Below are 21,485 nucleotides of genomic sequence, written 5' to 3'. Positions count from 1 at the left end.
AGGTTAATATTGGGATTGGGAATACCTCAACCAAGAGGAAGGACCCAAGCTGAAACATTTTTAGTTAAGGATAGAATAAAGAAGGAACAGGACACCTGATTCCAAATAAATAGGAGTGTAAGGATCCCACACAACTTTATGGTCTTTTTGTGTATATGGTATATTTATACCATCACGGAATGATAACACATCTACATTTTTAATTGAGAAATTTTATTCAGTTTTCCAAAAATGTAAATAAATAAAACGATAACTGTGTTATATGTGAAAAGTGCAGTAATGTAGCCAAAAACAGTGCCAATAGGCTTTCAAACTGAAGACTATACCCAACTATTGAAAAGAGCATGTGGATCAACCCTCGGGAGTATTAACATTGCTTCATGATGTTTATCACACTTATCTTATTGAAAAGAAGAAAATTCAGAAGAAGTGTTGTCCCCCTAATTTGCAAAAAGCCAAAAAACTAAAAGATTAAGAGTGTATCTATACTTTAGTAGATCAATGTATGTCTGTATTTCAGTACATTGGTGGCATTCAAAAATTAAGTTCTAGGACTGCAAGTGATGATGAAGAAGTTACCAAATTAATTTGTGAAACTTTTCTTTCAAGTCCTCCATAGTATATCAGTCACGACTCATAATTCTTGGTGTGATTGTGCAGACTTAATAAATAGATTGGCCATGCACTCTCTAGTATGGGAACAGATGTCTCAAAAGAATAATCATCTCCTAAAGCCAGAGATCTGGATTTGTTCGCTGCTCTGATTACTATTGTTGTGTTATTTCCTATTTTATCTCCAGATAAAAATATATTATGCCTAATATCTTTGCAGAGACTCCGGTGTATTATTAAGAACCCATAGCTAATTAAAAATATGTTAATGTTCTTTGAAGGAACACAATAACAAAGCACTTTATGACAGGAGTAAAGGAGACAATTGGTTTCATTGAAGAAATCATTTTCAGTATCTGAGATTCTATTGTCTGTAAGACTTTCCCTAAATATTAATTATATAACATACCTTTATCTCAAGCCATTTCATATTATGTGTATACATTGTAACAGTGACATACTCATGGTATGTTTAGGCAATCATTCTTTGTTATAGATTACTGCACCAAGTACATCTCTATTGTCATTTGTATTCTCCCTAAATAAGCTGTATTTGTTTATTTATAAAAAAAAAATACATGAATTCCTTTTTTGAACAAATACTTTTTTAGCTAATATAGAAGCTAATAGCAGAGAATTTGCAATTTTGGTATATTGCAAAAAAAAGGCTAAAAGGTTAACCAAATATGCTTTTAACTTAATCATTAATGTTTATGACTTATGCCTTTTACTAAATAACAATACTGTTGTTGCCCCAGCTGGTAATGTTGTATTTTTACTGCATTTCAGACATTCCCAGTAACATCTTTACTATTAGCAAGACAGAAAATCCAAGTCAACCCATTATAGCTCCCATTAAATGGGTAACAAGGTTTTGCCCTCAATGACCAGCCTAGCTGAAAAACAAATTTTGCTTAAAGTGGAAATAATTTGAAGCAAACCTAAACTCAACATTTTTATTTTACATAGAAAGGTATACACTCCTTCTAAAGTAAAAAAATGTATTTTTTTAGGCTCTGGCTGCTCCTTCTGCACCTGCCTGATCTCAGGTATTCACAAAAGAGGCATTTTTTCCACCAAGGGAAAAGAGATGCCAATCTCACACAGTGCAGTGAGATCGGCTCTCTTTCTTTTCCCCTTAATAGCGGCTACGTCACCTGATTTCGCACCTGCACAGTGCGAGATTGGTTGACATAGCAAGAAAACAAGAAAAAGACAGAGGAGAAGATAGAAGATGGTGGTGCGAGACTGGATCATGGGAAGGACCAGTGCCATTGAGTAATCTGCGCGATTAAAGGTAAGTGTGATTTTTTTAAATTTTAAATTAGTTCCGCTTTAAATTGTTAAAAAAATTGTAAGTAGGCCAGTTGTTAATTGCAGAAGGGACAGACTGTGTCCCATCTGCAATAAATTAAATGTACCCACCTTATCACAATTTTTTATTTACACTCACCACTCCTCGCTTCACAATCAGATGTCAACATCTTCACCCAATTTCCATCCGGGTTCAGGATCTTTAGACATTTTGATTGGCCAGGCTGTAAGATGCACTGGAGTTCATTTATTCCTAGCAGTCATTGGTATGCCGGGATACCCAGCATTGTACACTGAGCTGCACATGTGCAACTTCATAAAAGGAAAGACTAACAGGCAGGTACGTTTATTTTATTGCAGAAGGCACCTGTCCCTGCTTAGAATATTTTATTTTACATTTAATTACACTTTAACAGTTTACAACCTTTTACCAACCAATTTTAACACATTTTATTTTGTTAGGCATTTATTTTGTTAAGCAAAAACTAATTGTTAAGTTTGGTGTACATTAAATTTTCCCAGTTCCATTTTATCCATACCATAGAAACCACACAAAGAGGAATTTATGGATTTTACAGGAATACTTACTTAAGTAGTAATAAGTGAAGTTGAGATATGTATTTTTGCAAAAAAGCTAAAATGTTTGTAGTATCTATTAATGCCTATGGCTGACGCCCCTGAACATTATATTGTACCAAAGTGGCTAGATGAAGGAAAATGGGTGGTCAGAAGGGCATGTGGCAACATGGTTCAATTAATACATTTAAGAAAAAGCATTTTTTTTCATAAACCATAGTTAAAGTATAGCTTGTAAAAATGTATAAAGCTGCTCACCAAATCCCACTTAGGAATGTAAGTGGGAACATGTTAGCAATAAAAAATGTCTCACCTTGGGTTTAATTAGTATTGGAATTTAACTAATTAGCATTACAATATGTTGATCTTTGTCCCAATGTATGGGTTAAAACCTACTAAAAAACTGCTGTATTTTGGAAACATTTTCTGGAAAACACTCAAACAAGTTAATTTAAAATTCACTCAAATTACTGCAATGAGTGTTGTGTGTGTTTCTTTTTTATTTATTACAAAAATTAGTATAGGTTCTCCTTCTATTGAAATCAGACCTTTCTCCAGGCATGGTGACTGGGAATAGAGTCAGCTAGTGGTTCACCCCTCCTCTCTATACCAGGCACTCTTAAGCTACGTACACACTTCCAATTATTATCGTCGGAAAACGAACGACGAACGTTCCTGCACGATATATATGAACGATCGTATAGCACCGATCCTGCACATAGAGGTAACGACACGATCGTTCGTAGATATTGTACACACAATAGATACGATCGTTTAAGCGATAGAGGAACTATGTGCACGACAGGAAAGTGAACGGACGTTCGTTCATCACGCATGCTCTGAACATGGACGATCAACGAACGACCGTACACACGAACGATGTTCAACGATCGTCGTCCAATCCGATCCGCCGGTCCGGTCGTTCGTTTCCAGCGACTTTCCTCGTTCGTCGGCGTCGTTGGTTACTTTTTTACGAACGATTTTTTGCCCAATCGATCGTTCGTCGTTCGATTGGAACGATAAAAATTGGAAGTGTGTACGCACCTTTAGCTGTGGGGGACCAGATTGAGGCACAAGTCCTCATGCTTTCCCTTTCACATTTTAACTTACAGGAAAATATCACATTTAGTTGTCATAGACATCACTGCAAAGTGAATTTGCTCTGAAGGGCAAACGTTTGCCACTTTTTTATATGCATTAGACAACTTTTCAGTGAATTTTTTTTTCATGGAACTTCCACGAGACTTGTGATTTGTAAGCTGAACAAATTTCTTGGTAAAACATGTTAAGCAATCGTAAATATATATTTTTTTTTCGTGCACTCAGTCTTCCAATTGATGCAATAAATTAAAATGCAATACAAAACTGTTTTGCAAGCTGATATCCTGACAAATCTCTTTTACCTGGTGAAGCTCATAAAAATGTAGTAATAAGCAACACACCATTTGTTTAACTATATGCTCCTTGTTTAAGGGTTTGTAATTGCTTGGCAGTTGCTACAACACAGAATGGCTGAAATGTAAAAGTAAATTCACTCTAATCAGTCTCAATTCTTCATCTTCAGCTAATAAAATTTACAAGTATTTCCTTTCCTTTTCATCTGTAGACAATTAGTCTCTTTTTTTTCCTATCAGGCTGACACCTTTTTATTCTACCATTATGAGGAATTGGGTGGTGAGGAAATATAGACTGTTCACATGCCATGATGAATTATCATCAAATATCTTGCAAGGAATAATTCACTTAGCTTAGTAAATTTGCTGATAGTTCACTTTGCAAAGAATACATGCAAGGAAGTCTAAAAATACTTTGTTGCTTTGTCATGTACCATGTTTTAGGTCACTTTTTTATTGACTTAAATATTACGTTTAAAAAAAAAAAAAAAAAACTTGATTTATATACAGATGTAACAAAGGCCAAGTACTTTACTCACAGCAAACAAAATGTAAACCTGCCTTGCAAACTGGTGATGCAGAAACCCCTCAATTTTATTTCCATTTAATTTTTTTGAGCTTCAATACAAGGACCAAGCTTGGTATTGCTATTGTTACTGCCTTTTCAAGGTAGTCAGTTAAATTGACAGTGCAGATCACTGGATTCACTTGATCTGTTCTATATATTCCAGTTTTTTTGATTGGTGTTATCAGTTCTATTTCTCCTAGAGCTAGATGATGGAAGCGGCACTTCACTTAAAAAACAGGGCTATTTGCAAACCCTGAAATTCATAAACGTTTCCTAGTTAAATAAAATTATGACATATATTTACATAAAAGTTGGACATCAGCTAATTCCACTTGCATAAACATAATATATTTTTCTATATAACCACAAGTTTTAAGGAATCTAGAAACATACTCAGACTGTCCTGTATCGAAACATCAATCAATTTTTTTTCTTAGTCTAGACAAATGAACACAAATTCATAATATAACACTAGGTAAATCAATATATAGTTCTATACATGCATATTTGCAATGAAATGGTTAATTACTGATGACAGAAAAAGACTGTCATTTGTTGCATATAATGTTTAGTGGGGATCAAAACAGATTGAAGAGTTGGTAAGGCAAGATACTTTAATGTTTTTTAGTTTAGTTTTATTTAGAGTGAGGAAGAGTTAATGTTTTTTAGTTTAGTTTTATTTAGAGTGAGGAAGAGTTAACTTATTTGTTTAGTTTTTATGCTATCTGTGTTCCCAATCATGGAACTTCACCCCAGCCCTTGAACTTCACCCCATCTGAACTGGTGGTCATTATCACATTGAAAGAAAGTGAAGGGAAATTAAAAATCCGAAACTTGGCACTAGTGCAAGAGGTTAGGGGAAATCTTCTAATATGGATACCTGTTCCAGTGACAATCGTCTAAAAAGTAAATGATTCAAACATACAAATATTTTAATATTAAACTAGCAAATTAGTGATTTCTCAGACATTAACAATTTAGAAGAAAGTAATAGAACTTACATAACATCTTAGTGACCTGTCTTCTTCGACTTTTCTCTTGCTGTAGTCTAACATTTTGATAACTATCTCCATCTCCACCAGATTTAGCTTCTAGTACTTGAAGCATCTTCTCCTTTTTAAGTTGCAGACCAATGAGCAGATACAGGACACTTATAGTACACATTGGTAGGAAAAAGAAAAAAATGGTAGTAATCTGAATAACAAGATTGTAAATCCACCTAGGACGAACCAAAGTGCATATGGCAGAATTAGGTATTGTTCCATAACCAATTATATATAGATTCTGAATGCCGATAAGGCTGGTGTTTGGTACGGAGCACAGAATAGACAGAACCCAGACAGAGATGATGACTCTCTTGGCATGGTTCCTTGTCACAACATACTTGGCACGAAGAGGATGAACCACTGCTATGTACCTTTCCACGCTGAGTGCTGTCACATTTAGAATGGAAGCAAAACAAACTGTCTCAAATAGCAAAGTTTTAAATGAACATCCACCGTTCCCAAAAAGAAATGGATAATTACTCCAAAGTTCATAAAGTTCCAAAGGCATTCCCAAAAGCAGAACCAACAAATCTGAGATGGCAAGACTGAAAAGGTAGTAATTTGTAGGAGTTCTCATAATCTTGTGTTTAATGATTACAATACAAGTTAAAGTATTTCCAATGGCTCCAACTGCAAAGATAGTAAGGTAGATGATGCAAATTGGAGTGAAATAGTTGGATCTACGAGGTCCCAGGTACTTGAAAAGCAATTCTTCTAATGTCAAGTTACATTCCAATGGGTTTACATCACAAAATCCCATACTGTGGTTTATTCCAGTTTGGTTATAGCTATCAATAGTATCAAGGCTGCGAGGAACATCTTTGTGATGCTGAGGAAGTTCCAAATTAGAGTAATTGCTTAGGGCCATCTTTAAGAATGGTATAGGAAATAGACCAGCCTGTAAAGAAAAGAAACAAAAAGGTGGACATATATCAGCTTTTTTAGGGTGAGGGTGTTTTGTATTTTTTTCTTTTTAGGAATTTCTGTTTTCTTAGAGCCACAGAACATTTGAAGACATTATAAAAGAAAAAAAGATTAAAAAAAGTAAGGGGACTGTTTTTATTACATATAAAACAAACACATTGCTTTGGCTACCTGGATACATGTCACAAGAGCAAATATTGTCTGTGACTGAGGACATGTAAGAACAAATATTTAATGGGTAATAATCTGTTCTGCAAAAATGTATGAGATATATTTGCATGCATATGGTACATACAGATTATGATATTCCTTGACACTTGCAACTGCTTCCTAATAGTTTCTGTTGCCTTGTCATATTCAATGAGAAACTGCTACATTTCATTAGTTTCTGCTGCAGCTGAGAATTTGCCAAATGGATATATTGTGTATTGTATTCATGGTGTGCTAAACTGCAGTGTTACTTATGCCATCACATCAAGACAACATGTCATCAAGAAGCTCTTTACAATGTGATTCTGAAATGAGACTTCATGCCTTTTGATTTTCCCGTCTTCTCTTTTCTTCTATGGTTGATGCTGATAAAGGAAGTCACTTTTGGGTGTAGATTACCCGGCAGGACTATTTTCTTTCAATCCTTGTATGATGTCACCGAGAGCTTGACAGTTGATATAATGGTATCTACATATAAGGAAACAAAACATAAAGTAAATGAACACTTTTATGACAAAAAGCTGTCGTCTTGTGCATAATATTTGCAAAAGATAAAAAGTATTTATGTTAATGCTAGACATTGCTTTTGATGCTGTCATCTACACTGATTAGGCTGTTATTAACAACAGTTGTGACTCACTGTTCTGCACCTTTACAGCATGGCTGAACAGTAAATAAAAAATAAACTGGTATATATTGGACTGCAATTTTATCACATTTGCAATGGTTGAATTTTTGCACCTACTTTTATTGTAGTCTTTGACAATCATGGTTGCTTTACCTCATCCTGCTTGCTTGTTCCAGAACAGCTATATACTCATATTTTTATTTGCCCATCACTGAAAACCTAAAATCTGCCTGTGGCCCACATTGTGCTGTTCTGCTTGGTTGTGTCTGCCCTATTCCCTATTACCTTATAATGGTCGTACAGCACATCTAGCTCAAGGGAATGCTGCAGGCAAACCACATACACAAATACACACACACACACATTATATATATATATATATATATATATATATATATATATATATACATACATGTCATGCAGACTCTGAATAAAGTCTTTATCACCAAATCATTTAGCAAGTAGTACATTTTATTAAAGACACAAGACACCTAACTATTGACTTTTTATAAACAAATTGCATAATTAAACTACAGTGTTTAGAGTAATGTGTAAACCTCGTAGAACTAAAAAATCAATGAAGTACATAAACCTCATTATTGTAGTTATAATAAGCAGAATTCCTTTAATTAATGGCATAATAATTCACAGGACTCCGCCATGCAAGGATTCTTTCCATGTACAGAACTGCCTGGAGCTGCCGAGCAAAGGGAAATGGGAAGAAGGCAAACATGACCGGGGGGCCAGGGGAAGAATAGAGGAGGTAGAATGGAAGGGAGGTTGTGATAGGGCAAAGAGAGAGGTGAAGAGATAGAGCAAAAAAGGAGGGAGAAGGAAAGGGTTCAAAGGCAGAAAAAGGAGAATGGGGAATTTTAGAAAGAAGAGGGAGCAAGCTTCCCTCCTGCCTACCCTTGAGGTAGTAGGGTGTTGAGGGAGCTGGAGGTTGGGGTCCTTGGAGGACATCTTTAAACAAGTGTGGCTGAGGGGAGAAACATCATAGGTGTGGGCTCCCCAAAATTGTTATGGTTAATTGCAACTACCTTTAAGGTGGTTTAAGGAGGGGGTGCGGGTAGTGTATTCGTTCTCGAGCCAGTGGTGCTTTGTGGCCGGGAACAAAAGTGATGGTTTGGGCAGCTCCTCCGGGTAGTATGGTGTGGTAAGCAGTGTCTCTGAGGGCTCACAACCAGGAAGTAGTAGTAGTTGTTGAAAGGGTACATGTAAGGTAAAAGGTCAAGTAGTTCACAAAAGGTGTAATTGTTGTTGTTATTAAGGGTTATTGTTATTTATTATCATTGTTGTTATTTATTGTTAAAGTTTTACAGTTATGACTTTCAAAGATTTTGTTGTAAATGTTTAAAAGTTATTAGGTGTTTATAATAAAGCGGCCTTACGGCAATTTTCTCACAAAAATGAAGTGGTGTCATGATGATAGGAAAATGAGTGTTTGAGGTTAGTGAGAGGGGAGCAGGATAAATGTGGTGTGTATGGGCGAACCGCCTGGCTACCTGAGTCATGCAACTACAACTGTCTGGTGACTGACTGCAGGCTTTGCTATTAATTTACATGAATGAGAATTAAATAAGTTAGACAGAATATTAGTATTAATGTTCACCTATAAAAAGCTGCAGAAGTTTATTGTTATTGAAGTAACTGCAGTCCGTGGACCCGCTTACATTTACTTCATTTTCATGCAGTGCAGTACAGCAGTCACAAAGTCACCCAGCAGAACACTTAAAATGTAATTTTAAATACACCATTTCTATTAGCCTTAACCAGTTAGCTAGTTATGTATTTGTATGCAGAAGCTATAAATACAATTTAGGCCAGTTAGTTTTTTAAATTATTTTGTAGTTTCATGATGCCTAACAATGAATTTTTCTTACAATGGTTAATAGCTGATGTCACTATAATATACAAATATATAAATACCTGCGTACCGTATAGCTCTCTGCTGTCAAAGAAAAAAGAAAAGATGCTGCTTCATTATAGCTTTTGTAAAATTGCGTAGGGATTAGAATTGCCTTTTCAGTTCGTAAGAACTTCATTATTGATTTTTCCTTAGGGCTTGTATAGCTGTAGGGTGAATTTCATACTGTGCCTTCTATTGCCTTAGGGTCAATAACACATCCAACACAGTATATTAGTCTGTTCGGGTTCTAATTAACTTTTCTTTGACCAAAGTCTTGCACTGGATGTGATTTGCTGGATATACTTCACTTTATTCAATTTTTGAATCAAGTAATTCCAGTCTATGCTGTTATACCTGAAATAGCCAAACTGTAAACTGAAAATAGCCAATCTCCCTGTTCTACTATTTTATCACTTTTCACCCCTCTATCAACACGCTAATTACATTTTTAAACAAAAATTTTATTTTCAATACATACATTTTTTGGACCAGGGGCAGTATGGCTAGGAATCCATGAGGAACCTTTGAAATAACTTTCATAGAAACGCTTCTATAATTCCTATATCCATAGCTCACAGTATATTAGTGTGGTGGTCGGTGGGAAGAATGCCTCCTACATTGCTGGCCAATAGGAAGAATGTCACCCCTACAGATAGCCAAAAAGATCATTGGTGTCACTTAAACTGACCTGAAAGGCACAAACCACTCATTGCTCAAGGAACCCTTAGCAACTTCTGGTAGAACCCCAGTTGAGAAACACTGGGCTAGATGAAGATATATATCAAAGAGCCAGGAAAAAAGATGGTCAATATCTGACTTTCTACAGCTGTCAGTGTGTGATAAATACAGAATAAGCTATTTAAATAGAGGAGAGAAGCTTGAACAATTGTACAAAACTGAACGTAAGGCTGGAGTTTTGCTTTAAATATGCATCTCTAGTCCAAAGGTTTTTTTTAAATTTGGAAATCTGCCAAAGTTTTACAGACAGCAAAAAATAAACTGACTTGCAACCTCTATCTATGCTATCATAAACAAAAACATTTGGGCTATGTGTACATTTATTATACAATATTGAACATTTATATTTTGCATGTTATCCTTTTGTGCCAGCAGGTGAAGCTTTATGCTCCATTTCTCCTGTTAACAGGTTCTCATTAGGCTTCTTGTTGAGAGAAGGCAGTAGAGAACTCTATAGCTCAAGATTAAATTCAATTACATAAGCGGGTAACGATTGCTTAAATGGAGCTTCCAAGTAGGCTGCATCTGCTGTGCTATACAGAAGTTATGACTTATTACAAACATTTTCCATCTATTCTGAAATAAAACAGCAGGCTGCAAATCAAAGTGACAACTGCATTAACAAATGATTTCTATTTACAAATAAAGATTTATATATTCAGCAGCAACCTATTAATTTTGCGCTTTTAAATCATAATATACTGGTAATGCACCTTCTCCTTTAAAAATGTCTTCCAGCTTGTCACTGTGCTTTTATTATTTGGTGAATCTGTTGTTTTGGTATGTAAGCTTATTATGTATACTATTTGACAGTTAGTTTCATAATCAATGTGAAAAAGAAGAAAAACTCCAGGTATTCTCTCTGGTATTATTTGTGACTTTCAGTTAGTTTAGCAAATTACACTTGTAACAGCAGCAAGTTATGTCCTATTCACATTCTGCTATTGAAGCACACAAACCTACATCTTACTGTCCATTGAAACAGAAAGCTTTACTGCTTGATATACTTGTGATGCTGTACAATTCTAACTGCTTGGCTTTTTTTCTTTCTTGTTTGTTTTGCTGCAGTACTTCTAACATATCTCCAATAGTATACAAGATTTCTTTAACTAGTCTTCTCTCTCAGCTGACAATATAGGTATAATACAGGTAATATAAATAATGTGCTGCAGGCAGTTGTACTTTTGTGTCATTTGATTACTATGTCACTGTCCTGTATGTAACAATCTGACTTTGTGAGCTAATTATTTAATGTAATTATATTTTTAATTATATTATATTATTATATTTTTATATATATATATTTTTAATTATAAAGGAGAGATTTTGTAAGTTAGTAGTTGTTTATTATGGAGTTTAATAGTCTGTGCAACATCAGTCCTAACACAACACTTGTATTTAAAATTATATTTTAATGAAGACCTCATGTTTTTCAAATAAAGGCTGATTTATACCGACAGACAACTTATACTCAAGGTATATATTTGATTAGTGCATATCTCTGTCTCCTGCTCCCTGTAATGTACACAGCCATCTCTCCTATCTTTAATGCACACTGTTATCAATTTACATCCTGTGCACAAAATTATAAACACTGAGCACAGCAATGTCACAGGGTCACCCATTTACTGTAATCTTTTTTTTCTTTGAATAATGCACTTAGTTGAGAGCTTGGACTTTGTAAAGTATAGGGTGATGTATTTTACATTAGAACAAACAATTGGATGTATGTTGAGCAGATGCCTCTATTTTAGTCATAAGTGCACCCAACCATTACCACCCCAATACAAACTATTTCCATCTAATAAAATAAGTCAGTGTCCACATCAACCAGTTACAAAGGGGGCTTTCATATGTGCAACCCAAACAAATATACAGATGCCTGCACCAAAGCTGATCATGCCTACTCTAGTAATCCGTTCCAGTCTTCTCTGAAAAACTGAACTGCTGCCCTTATAAGAGCAACTAATAAAGAAACAGTCACCACTAAGAATTTTGGGATTCAATAGACATGGACAAAATGTGTGCTGATTGGGGCCATACTGCAATTGGGACATTGGGTTTCAGCTTCTGTTAACTAAGCTTAAACAGAACTGAAACTCTTTTAAACGGCTTAAAAAATCATCTAATAATACATTAGCAAAATATTGTAAATAAATAAATTACATATTTAATTAAAATAACTATTCAAAAAATGCAACCATACTGTGATGCCTTGCAGGGCTAAGTCTAGCATGAGGAACCCTCAGTGATAAACAGTTGTACAGCTTCTCTGTACACAGTTGGCAGCTTTGAAGCCAGCAGGTGGAGACTTGACTAAAAGTTCCAAAATCTCTAAATATCCATGCACAATAAAAAAAAAATTACAGACTGCACACATGTCAAGTCTAACATTTTGTTGGTTCTAGGTCAACCAAGTTTATCACAGACAGGCACACTGAGAGCTGTTTTACCCCACTAGTGGAGATAAAGTATGAGTCTAGGCTTGTAGCATGTTAGACCTTTCTGTTTTCCTTCCTTGTTGAGAGAGGAAGATCAGGAGGCCTGCCTCGTGTTCTGACATCTGCTTCCACACTCTGGAATGGCATCCTGCATAATTTTGGTAAAGAAAACTTGGAGCAGAATCAGCTGGTAAATGATTAACCTCATTATGTTGATGATGGCAGGCAGATGATAGAACACTCATAATGTATTGTTGAGTTGTATACCAAAGGAGAATAGAAGGGGTAATTAATTTTAGATAGCGCAAATCAAATCTTGATGGACTTGTATTTTCTTTTATAAAAAGATCTGGGAAAGAGGATGAGTACAATATGTACTGGAAGCCACAGTCCAATAGGGCAGTGATTTTCAACCACTGTGTTACGGCAAACTAGTGTGCCATGTCAGTGGGTGGCAGTAGGTAGCTTAATTGCCTTGTTTATTCTTAGAGACAAGATAATTAGCTACAGAGTGTCATTTTGTAACATTTTTGATTTGTGGTGTGCCGCAGGTTTTTTTCAATGTAAAAAATGTGCCGTGGCTCGAAAAAGGGTGAAAAACACTGCTTTAGGGAGAATAGATGCCGGCTTTTACATGAATATGGGGAGTGTGCGGTATGCTACTATACACATTATTTCATTAGATCATATGCAGCAGACAAGATTTTTTTCTGTGTTTTGTCTATAACAAATAGCAGAGTGAATGCTGAGCATGCAGCATTCCAACTCAATCCCCCTCAAATCTGAAGTTATCTGCAATAAACAACAAAGTGAGTGTCTAGAAGCCCTGTTTTACCAGTCTCCAGATCAACCATCTAAAAAATAGAGTAAGTAGTTCCTATAGCTCATTCTTTTCTCTTCATGTGAGCCATCTGTAACAAAACACAGTATGTCAATGTATCCCCCCCAACCCTCTGCATTCCGTTTCAGTCTGCAATTCTGGAGGGTTGAAATTAAGAAAAGTGTTTTGCTTGGTCACCCACTGCATTGCTGAAGTATGACCAGGTAGATTGTGTGTCATGTACCAGAGGTTTTACTGTCAATGTTACTTCTTGTCTTGTTTACTGCCTTCACCAAAATGGCAATGGCAAAGACAAGATCAAAGAAAGAAGAGAAGGTAGATATATAACATTATATATGATTGCATTACATTGCATTAAGAAAATACTGGTATTTATCAATTTTATTATTATGTATTATCCTCTCGCATCACTCGCTCTCATAGAAATGGCTAATGTAGCATCTACATCCCAGGAGGTGACATCAGTAGTGCCCACATACCAGTTATTCACCATGGAAGTGAGTTTCAGGAGGCAACACACTCACCGTGAAAGACATAAAGTATGGAAGAATGGAAGAAACTAAAATTGGTTGAAAAACACTATACAATTATTCTAAAGATGTCCCACAGTATTTATTCAGTGTGCTAAAAATACAATAACATAATTTTACCACTTTATCCTACAATCTATCTATAAAAATAGAAAGGCAAATACAATAAGCTGCTCTGACTGGTAACGAGAAAACTACCTTAATTGAGAATGAAGTTAACATTTAATTCACCTTCTCTTTTCTGTAACCCTCTGTCACCTCCTATAATTTGCTCTGACATCCTATTTCCAAGTTTCTGAGACCCCGAACAATGGTCTAAAAACTGAACAGAACATTCCAAAATCTGTCAAGGTAAAAACCAGGACACTTACTATTGACAGGTAGTTATTTTTTTTGTTCTATTGTTCAGTTAATTTACTGTCAGCAGCAAATGAATCGTATCTCAAACCTGACAAACATGGTTGACTGCTTCCAATGCTTCCACCCCTATGACTAAAACAAATTAGGTGTTCATAATATATAGTTAAACAATTTTGGGATAACGTGACTTTGGAAGAGACAACTAAGCTAATGGAGTACATGCTAAATGGTAGTGCTAAATTGTATGTGTGTTGTGTATTAAAAAGAAAGACTTGAAAATATAGTAGTTGCCTGAAATACTGTTTATTGTTATTTTTTTACTTATAAAGCAGAAATATTGCCATTTGGTACGGTAGCTATAGAGTTGATTTATTAAAAAAAATAAGGGTATACTGTATATTTAAAATGCACAGGGATCAGATATAGAAATGTGGTTAGTGGAAGACCAAAACCTTCTTGTGAATGAAAGAGTTGAAAACAAAATATATTCCTATCAGTTCTCTATGCAGACCTAAAGCCAATTAGCAGGAATCATTTAAAAAAAGAACAATTACTTATCTTATCCTATACTTCCTTAGCAACCTCCTCTTCTCTCCAAAGCTACAGGTTGTTGCTCTTTGCTTACAATGCAGGTCCTGAATTGTAAAGAAAGACATCAGAGTCTGAGACCATTGGATGGAGCACCGTAGAGAAGATGTTTCAGGGAACCGTTCCCACAAAAGATTAGGTTTGCATGAGCGAGGGATTAGGTAAGTCCTATTTACTACACTCCAGGACCTATAAACACATTTACCTTTGCAGTACAGAAGGCATCTCATTGAAAGGGTAGTTTTTATTTTTTCCCTGCATAAAGGCAGCAGGCAGAATTACATGGGACAGCACTGGCTCCCCACTGCAATCTACATTTCATGAGTAGGTCCTGAAACTCAAGCTTTGATGTACATTGTAGTACATAGTAAAAAACAGATATTGACATCTGCTCTACATTACAATGTTTCCCCTTCGAACAATTATAATACAAACCTCAATTAGTTGTGATAGGTAAAACAGGCAGTGACCTCACTGGGTAAATTCACCTACTATGACTGTCAGAAAAAGGAGAGCTGAAATCTTTCACCGCAGATAATAATTGTAATCATTATTCCCTACCCTACAAATAATATATATATATATATATATATATATATAAATATATACTTAACTGAAATAAAAATATAATGCAATTTGGTAAGAGAGGTAGGTAACTGTGTATTTCAAATAAAACTGTGGAACTGTAACTCTCGGTACAAGACAGAGATGTCAGGTCTGTGTACATTGATAATCATAAAGTGTTGTTCAGGGAGACATTTGTGGGCTGGTAAGCTAGATAAGTATGCACAAAAGATAGAACATTGAAGAGAGGTGCTGATATAGAAAGGTAAAGATATTGGACAGAACACAGATTTATGCAGATTTATAGACAAACATGTGCATATCTAGTGCCAATGGGAAAAAAAACATTAAACATCATTTTTATCCTCTGATAGAAATATGTGAACCTATATGTGAGATTATGGATTTTCTTTAGGTTATAGTGGTTTTTATTGATATTTTATTATGGTCAGAGACGGGACTTGCTGGAGATGTAAGAACAATCCCGACAGTTTGCTCCACATATTTTGGGTGTGTCCGGTCCTGGCACCCTTTTGGTCCAGGGTGGCGGACATCATTCAGGAGCTAACTGATCTCTTAATCCATTGTAAACCAGAACTTGTGCTGCTGCATGTTTCCACTTTCTCTAAAAAAAAAGTATCATAACTCTCTACTTCAGCATTTACTCAAGGTGGCAGAGGCGTGTATTCCAGTACTCAGGAAAAGCACTACTCCTCCTACTGTGCATCAGTGGTTCGGGAGAATTAATGACATTATGTCTATGGAGGATCTCATTACATCACAAGATGGGAGATCTGAGAAATTTAGAAAGACGTGGTTTTATTGGATTCAGTATATTACCACTTCAGAATATCTCAGATGTGTGCCAATACCGAAGCAGAATGTAATGGGTATGTTCTATGGTTTTACACCGATTCTCAAGTATCTGCCTGTTATCTGTTGACAGTTGTGGTGCCTGTATTTCCTGCCCCTCCCCCCCCCCCCCCAATTTCTGTGCAGATTGATGAATAAAAAAAAAAAAAAATGCGGGGAGCTACCACTATGTCACCGCACTTTATCTTTGGCTAACCTAGAGAACTCTGATAATCCTCTGTCATATGTCAGTGAGAGCTGGATTCAAAAATCACACTGCAAATCAAAGTATAAAAATTTCAATCGCAGAATGCGAACTCCTAATGTGGCTCTATAGTGTGTATGGCCCTAACATGAACATATTTCAGGACATGCTTCTGATGAGATGGCGGATGATGCCCCTGGGATCTTCTCCCAGACCTGGATTAGGGTATAAGTGAGCTCCTGGACAGTCTGTAGCATTACGTGGGGAATCAAATGCACTGATCCATGTCCCAGATGGTCTTTACTGGTTTCATATCTAGGGAACTCATGATATCAATGCCTTCATTATTCAGGAGAAACTACCTACACATACTGGCCACATAAGGCCAGGCATTGCCCTGCACCAGGATAAGGTCTGACAATGGGTCTGAGGGTTTCATCTTGGTGCTTAACAGAATAATAACACTAGCATTAGTAACGTAATGTAATGTTAGCATGTTGAAGTCTGTGCATTCATGGCTATGCCCCTTAAAATATAACTGAATCACTGCCGAATCAGTCATGCTGGATGATGTTGTAGGCGGTATAATGTCCAGAATTTTTCTGTCCGTATCCCAGACTGCTCTCATCTGTGAAAACAACAGAATGCCAACAGTTAACCTGTCAACTCTGGTGTTTTCTGGAAGTTACCAATCCAGGTAGAGGTCTTTGGGTCCCAATACAGGACACCAGGCCCACATGCCACCCTTATGGAATTTATTTCTGCAAGTTTGATCAAAAATATGCACACGGCTAGCACCTCCTCTGTTCCACATGACTGTTCTTCTGAGCACAAAGATGCAGATACCGGTCTTGCTGCTGGGTTGTCGTCCCTCTATGGCCTTTTCCAACTCTCCTTGGTATCTCCTCCAGGCACCTGAAGCTGTGCTGGGAGAAACAGCAAATGCTCTTGCAAATGTACATATGTGCTCCCTCCTCTGTGTTGAAAAAAGCACTGCTGACCCTCTTCACACTCCAGCAGTGGGACTTATTGATTCCTTTTTACCCTTACAGCTGATCCCTACCAGGCTAAATGACATCTAACTTACCTACTTACTGAGAAATAGGGCTCTGGAGGTGGGATGGGGAAAGATGACTTAAAGGTTCTAAAACATTTCTGGAGCTCAGTCTGCTATCCTTCCTTTGCCCACTGACTACTTACACCATAAAGCAGAACTTCAGATGCAAACATTTTTTAATGTATTTCTCAATAGCCATTAAAATATAAATCCACTTGGTGTGCACCAAATGCTTTTGAAAATCATACTAGCTTGTAAAAATAACACTGATATCACTATACTGCATATAGCTTGTGCAGAGATCAAAGCTGTGGAAGGTTCTCAGTAGGTCCACCCATTAAAGGGTGCCTGCAACGAGAGAGGAAGCTCTTGCACAAAGGAAAAAGCTTCACAATGGAATACTGCACAGATTTGAAAAACATATAAAACACAGGCTTGTCCTAGAGTTTTAACAAAATCCTGCTATTCCATGGATCCACGTTATGTCCTGGTACATCTCCCAATAGCCCATGTTCTGTCAGATAAAGTTAGACTGGGGTATACTGATACCAGTCTCCAGCAGGGATGGAGCAACACATGATACCTGTGACTGACCATATAATACCCCAGTGGTAAGTAACAGATTTACCGCTTCACCAGATTCACCAGAAGGTAAAGCATGGACATATCCTAAGTTTGAGACCTCTTTTTTGCTATTTTTCTCTTTTAGTTTCCCTTTTCTTTTTTACTCTGATTCCTCTCCTAGTTTTTGTCCCCTTTGTCCTTACCCTTCTCTCGCCCACTCTCCTTTTTTTTCCTTTCTCTCTGTCATTGCTGTCACTTACTTAAATCTTTACTTTTCCTCCCATGTTGTCTATTACACTAATTTTCTCCCTCTCTCTTACACTCCCTTGCCCCCCTTTTCTCCCCTCCTGGGTTCTACCCCCATGGCTCGCCCTTCTTCAGCTCCTCCCCAACTCTCCTTTTATCCCATTTAACTATGTTCTCATTTTTTAACATCTGATTTCCAGCACAATCTAGCAACACCCATTTTTTAAGTAGCATACTCTGTGCATGTGTTTTCAGCTTTAAAGGTCATTCCTTCTTCCTATCATAACCGTATAATGATTCTGTTATTAGAAGGTATGGTAGTGTGGCAAATCTCTTGAAATGGAGTGAAACTTTTGACTGTAATTGCACCCTCTAGTGGTGACCAGTAACTGTGCTTGTACAACAAGCTGGAAAGGACAGTCATTCCATTGTACTGACAATTATAGAGAGATGAGAGATGCACCCTAAAATATCACATGGGAAAAGGGAAAGGGACAAAAAGATATTTTATCACAAACAACCACACCTATTTTCAGAAACTAGAAACACCATGGAATAAGAACAAATGAGACGACAGCATTACTGCTTACAGGTGGAAGATTTCTTCTAGCTGCGTACTAAAGGACAACATCGCTCAGAGAGCAACCTTCCACTATCCTGCTATATGCTTTAGGGCAAAATGACTTTTACAGTCATTACCAGGTTACTAATCATCTTCATTAAGAGCAGGAGGAAGGTAGAAGCTGTTTCTGCAACCCAGTTGTCATGAACGATGCTGAAGAACTTTATTAAACATTAAGTAAATGCATTTTTTGCCTGCTGGAGATTGAAAGCTTACAAGAAGCTGTTTATGCATTTAAACAATGATTTTTTTTCTCTGTAGTTTAAGAGAAATTATTGGCGTATGCTTTGCAAATCTATTCTCTCATCTTGAGATGCTGTACACACACTGCCAATATTACAACACCGAAAAAATGTGTGCATTGAAATGCAAACTGGTTTATCCAATAAGGCAGGACAATGGGCAAACTATAGTGTATTGTGCAGTAAGCTGTCAATTTTCTGTATTGAGATAAGTAACAAATGATCCAAAATGGTAAATCTGTAAGAGTTTGTCAGTCCACTGAGTGCAATGAGGGTTTTGTCTCCTTGGAGGTGCACGCACTACTTCAATTCAAAGGTGATTATGAAAATGTCATATTTCTTTTAATCAGTTTTGGCACAACCGTGAGATGTGAATAATCAGGGCAGATGTCCTTGTATCAAAGAAGATCCAGTAAGATAGAACGTTTTGATTTATTGTTTATTTCCATGTTTAAGAAAGCACAAAAATTACCCAGGTATTTTATAAAAAGTTGACAATAGCAATCTGGTCCCCAAGGTTTCCTATAGACAATATAACATAAGGAACAACTTTCTGCTTTAAATGGATAAATCAGAACCTGTACAAATCATCTAAACTATACAAACTGTGCCTTTTTGGGTAGACATGAATATATTCCTCCCAAGATGTGTGTCTGCCACTTGTATTACATATCACTGCACCAACACATTGAAAAAAGAAGACTGCCTATGTCTTTGAATATTTCTGAAGCTGCAGATGACACAAGGCACAAATACAAATTCCAAATACTAAGAAAGGACAGTAGAGGAATCGGTCATCTTCTGCACTTAAAATGTAAAATAACTTGTTGCTCAGATGGTGTAAAGGGCGATGTTAATAATATTTTACATTTACATCGTTACTGTATTTTATTTACATTTTCAGCAAGAAAATAGAAAAAAAAACCTAAAATAAGATGCAATGACAAGATGATCATATTTACAAAAATGAAGAGACTGATTATTTGGTTTCTGAAAAGTCATTATTCTCTCCATTCAAACATTATTTATTGGGGATGAGTGCTACCTCTTAAGTTAATAAGAAATAATCTCTGATTACTTTAGGAAATATCTTTCCCTTTTAAACTTTTTATAAAGGTAACATCTGTTTATTTCATTATCTGCTAGACTTTATACAATATGTACAAATATTATGCAGCATCATGTATACATGGGTCACAAACACTCACAAAACACAAATTTATTATGCAAGTAGAAGACAAGGCTCTATCTATCTATCTATCTATCTATGTCCTTCCCTCCCTATCACACTGTTGGTTTTTGATCTACCCACACACATATGAACAAATAACTTTATTTCCCAGACACCCTTACTTTCTGAATCCTCCACTCATTACATCTATACATTCACTCAAGCTGAATGTATAGATGCGAATAGACTATTGATCAATCAATGATTCTATCTAGAAATTCATATTTCTGGACAGACAACTTTATCACATACAGAAATCCTCACTTTCTGCATCATCTACCATTTACTTTCAGCAGCAGAATTTAACAAACAAAACTGAATCTCTTGATTGCAGATGAAAACATTACACTGTACCTTCTATATAGTGACATAGCTGATATTTTATATATTATTAGGTAACATTACTATAAAATTACTATTTGCAGTACATTGTAGATTTTAAGCAAAAAGTGCAGTGATGCAGCAAATGATGCAACTGCAGAATAATTCAGGACTGACAAGTTCAGAAACCTTACCTGAGACAGTAGTAATGAACTGTTCTTATTATTCTTCACATGCTTTATCCAGTTTGATTACACCTTCATCTACACACCCCTGGATGAGTGTATCCACATTCTACACAAAGCTGACTGTGACCATCTCTCAGCCGTTCCACCTTTATAGCAGAGCTCCAGCAGAGGGCGGTGCTGCGCTGACAGGACAGCCCCAGTCAATTAGCTGGCTGTTCTTTCAGATCTCTGCAGCCATTCACTTTGCTGTGTGTAGAGCAGCATGTCAGGTGCAAGCTGCTTCTGTGCTACATAGAAAACATTTTTATTACTCTTTTATTATTATGTTTAAATGTGTTCAGGAATGTAAAATGAAGCTGTGATGATAAGGTGTGTGTAACTTACCAATGGGTACTAAAGTGTTAAAAATGCATGAGTAAAAAAGGAAGTCAGCATGTTGCTGAAATATTAATGCTTATGTGTACATGAACATGGTTTTATGTTATCCGTATAATTCAGGGCTCCTAATAGATCACCAAAAAATGCAAAAAAGAAAGACTCCCTGTCTTGCAGTAAGTCTGAATGAACTTTGCTGTTTTCAGGAGCTCAAGCCTCTTACACAATTAGTAGGTAGCAATTAGGGAGAATGACACCCGTCTTCCCTTATTATCATCTGCTGGATCCAATGTTACCCTGAGTCCAGGCAGAGAAACCACAGTGCTCAGAAAGAGATCA

The 21,485-nt window shown here is 36.4% G+C and overlaps 1 protein-coding gene across 1 annotated transcript in view; it reads right to left on the bottom strand.

The window, feature by feature from the left end:
* Positions 1 to 20,898, bottom strand: part of NMUR1 (neuromedin U receptor 1) — a 36,530-nt gene extending 15,632 nt beyond the window's left edge. The window contains exons 1-3 of the mRNA XM_072408321.1: positions 20,778 to 20,898; positions 6,730 to 7,112; positions 5,466 to 6,408 (exon numbers count right to left, since the gene is read on the bottom strand). Of these exons, the coding sequence (XP_072264422.1) occupies positions 5,466 to 6,378 (913 nt within the window). The 5' untranslated portion in view covers positions 6,379 to 6,408; positions 6,730 to 7,112; positions 20,778 to 20,898. The remainder of the gene's footprint in view (positions 1 to 5,465; positions 6,409 to 6,729; positions 7,113 to 20,777) is intronic.
* Between the last annotated feature and the right edge of the window lie 587 nt (positions 20,899 to 21,485).

This window comes from Pyxicephalus adspersus, chromosome 4 (genome assembly GCF_032062135.1).
Source record: "Pyxicephalus adspersus chromosome 4, UCB_Pads_2.0, whole genome shotgun sequence".
NCBI lineage: Eukaryota > Metazoa > Chordata > Amphibia > Anura > Pyxicephalidae > Pyxicephalus > Pyxicephalus adspersus.
This window is presented reverse-complemented; position numbering and strand designations above follow the sequence as displayed.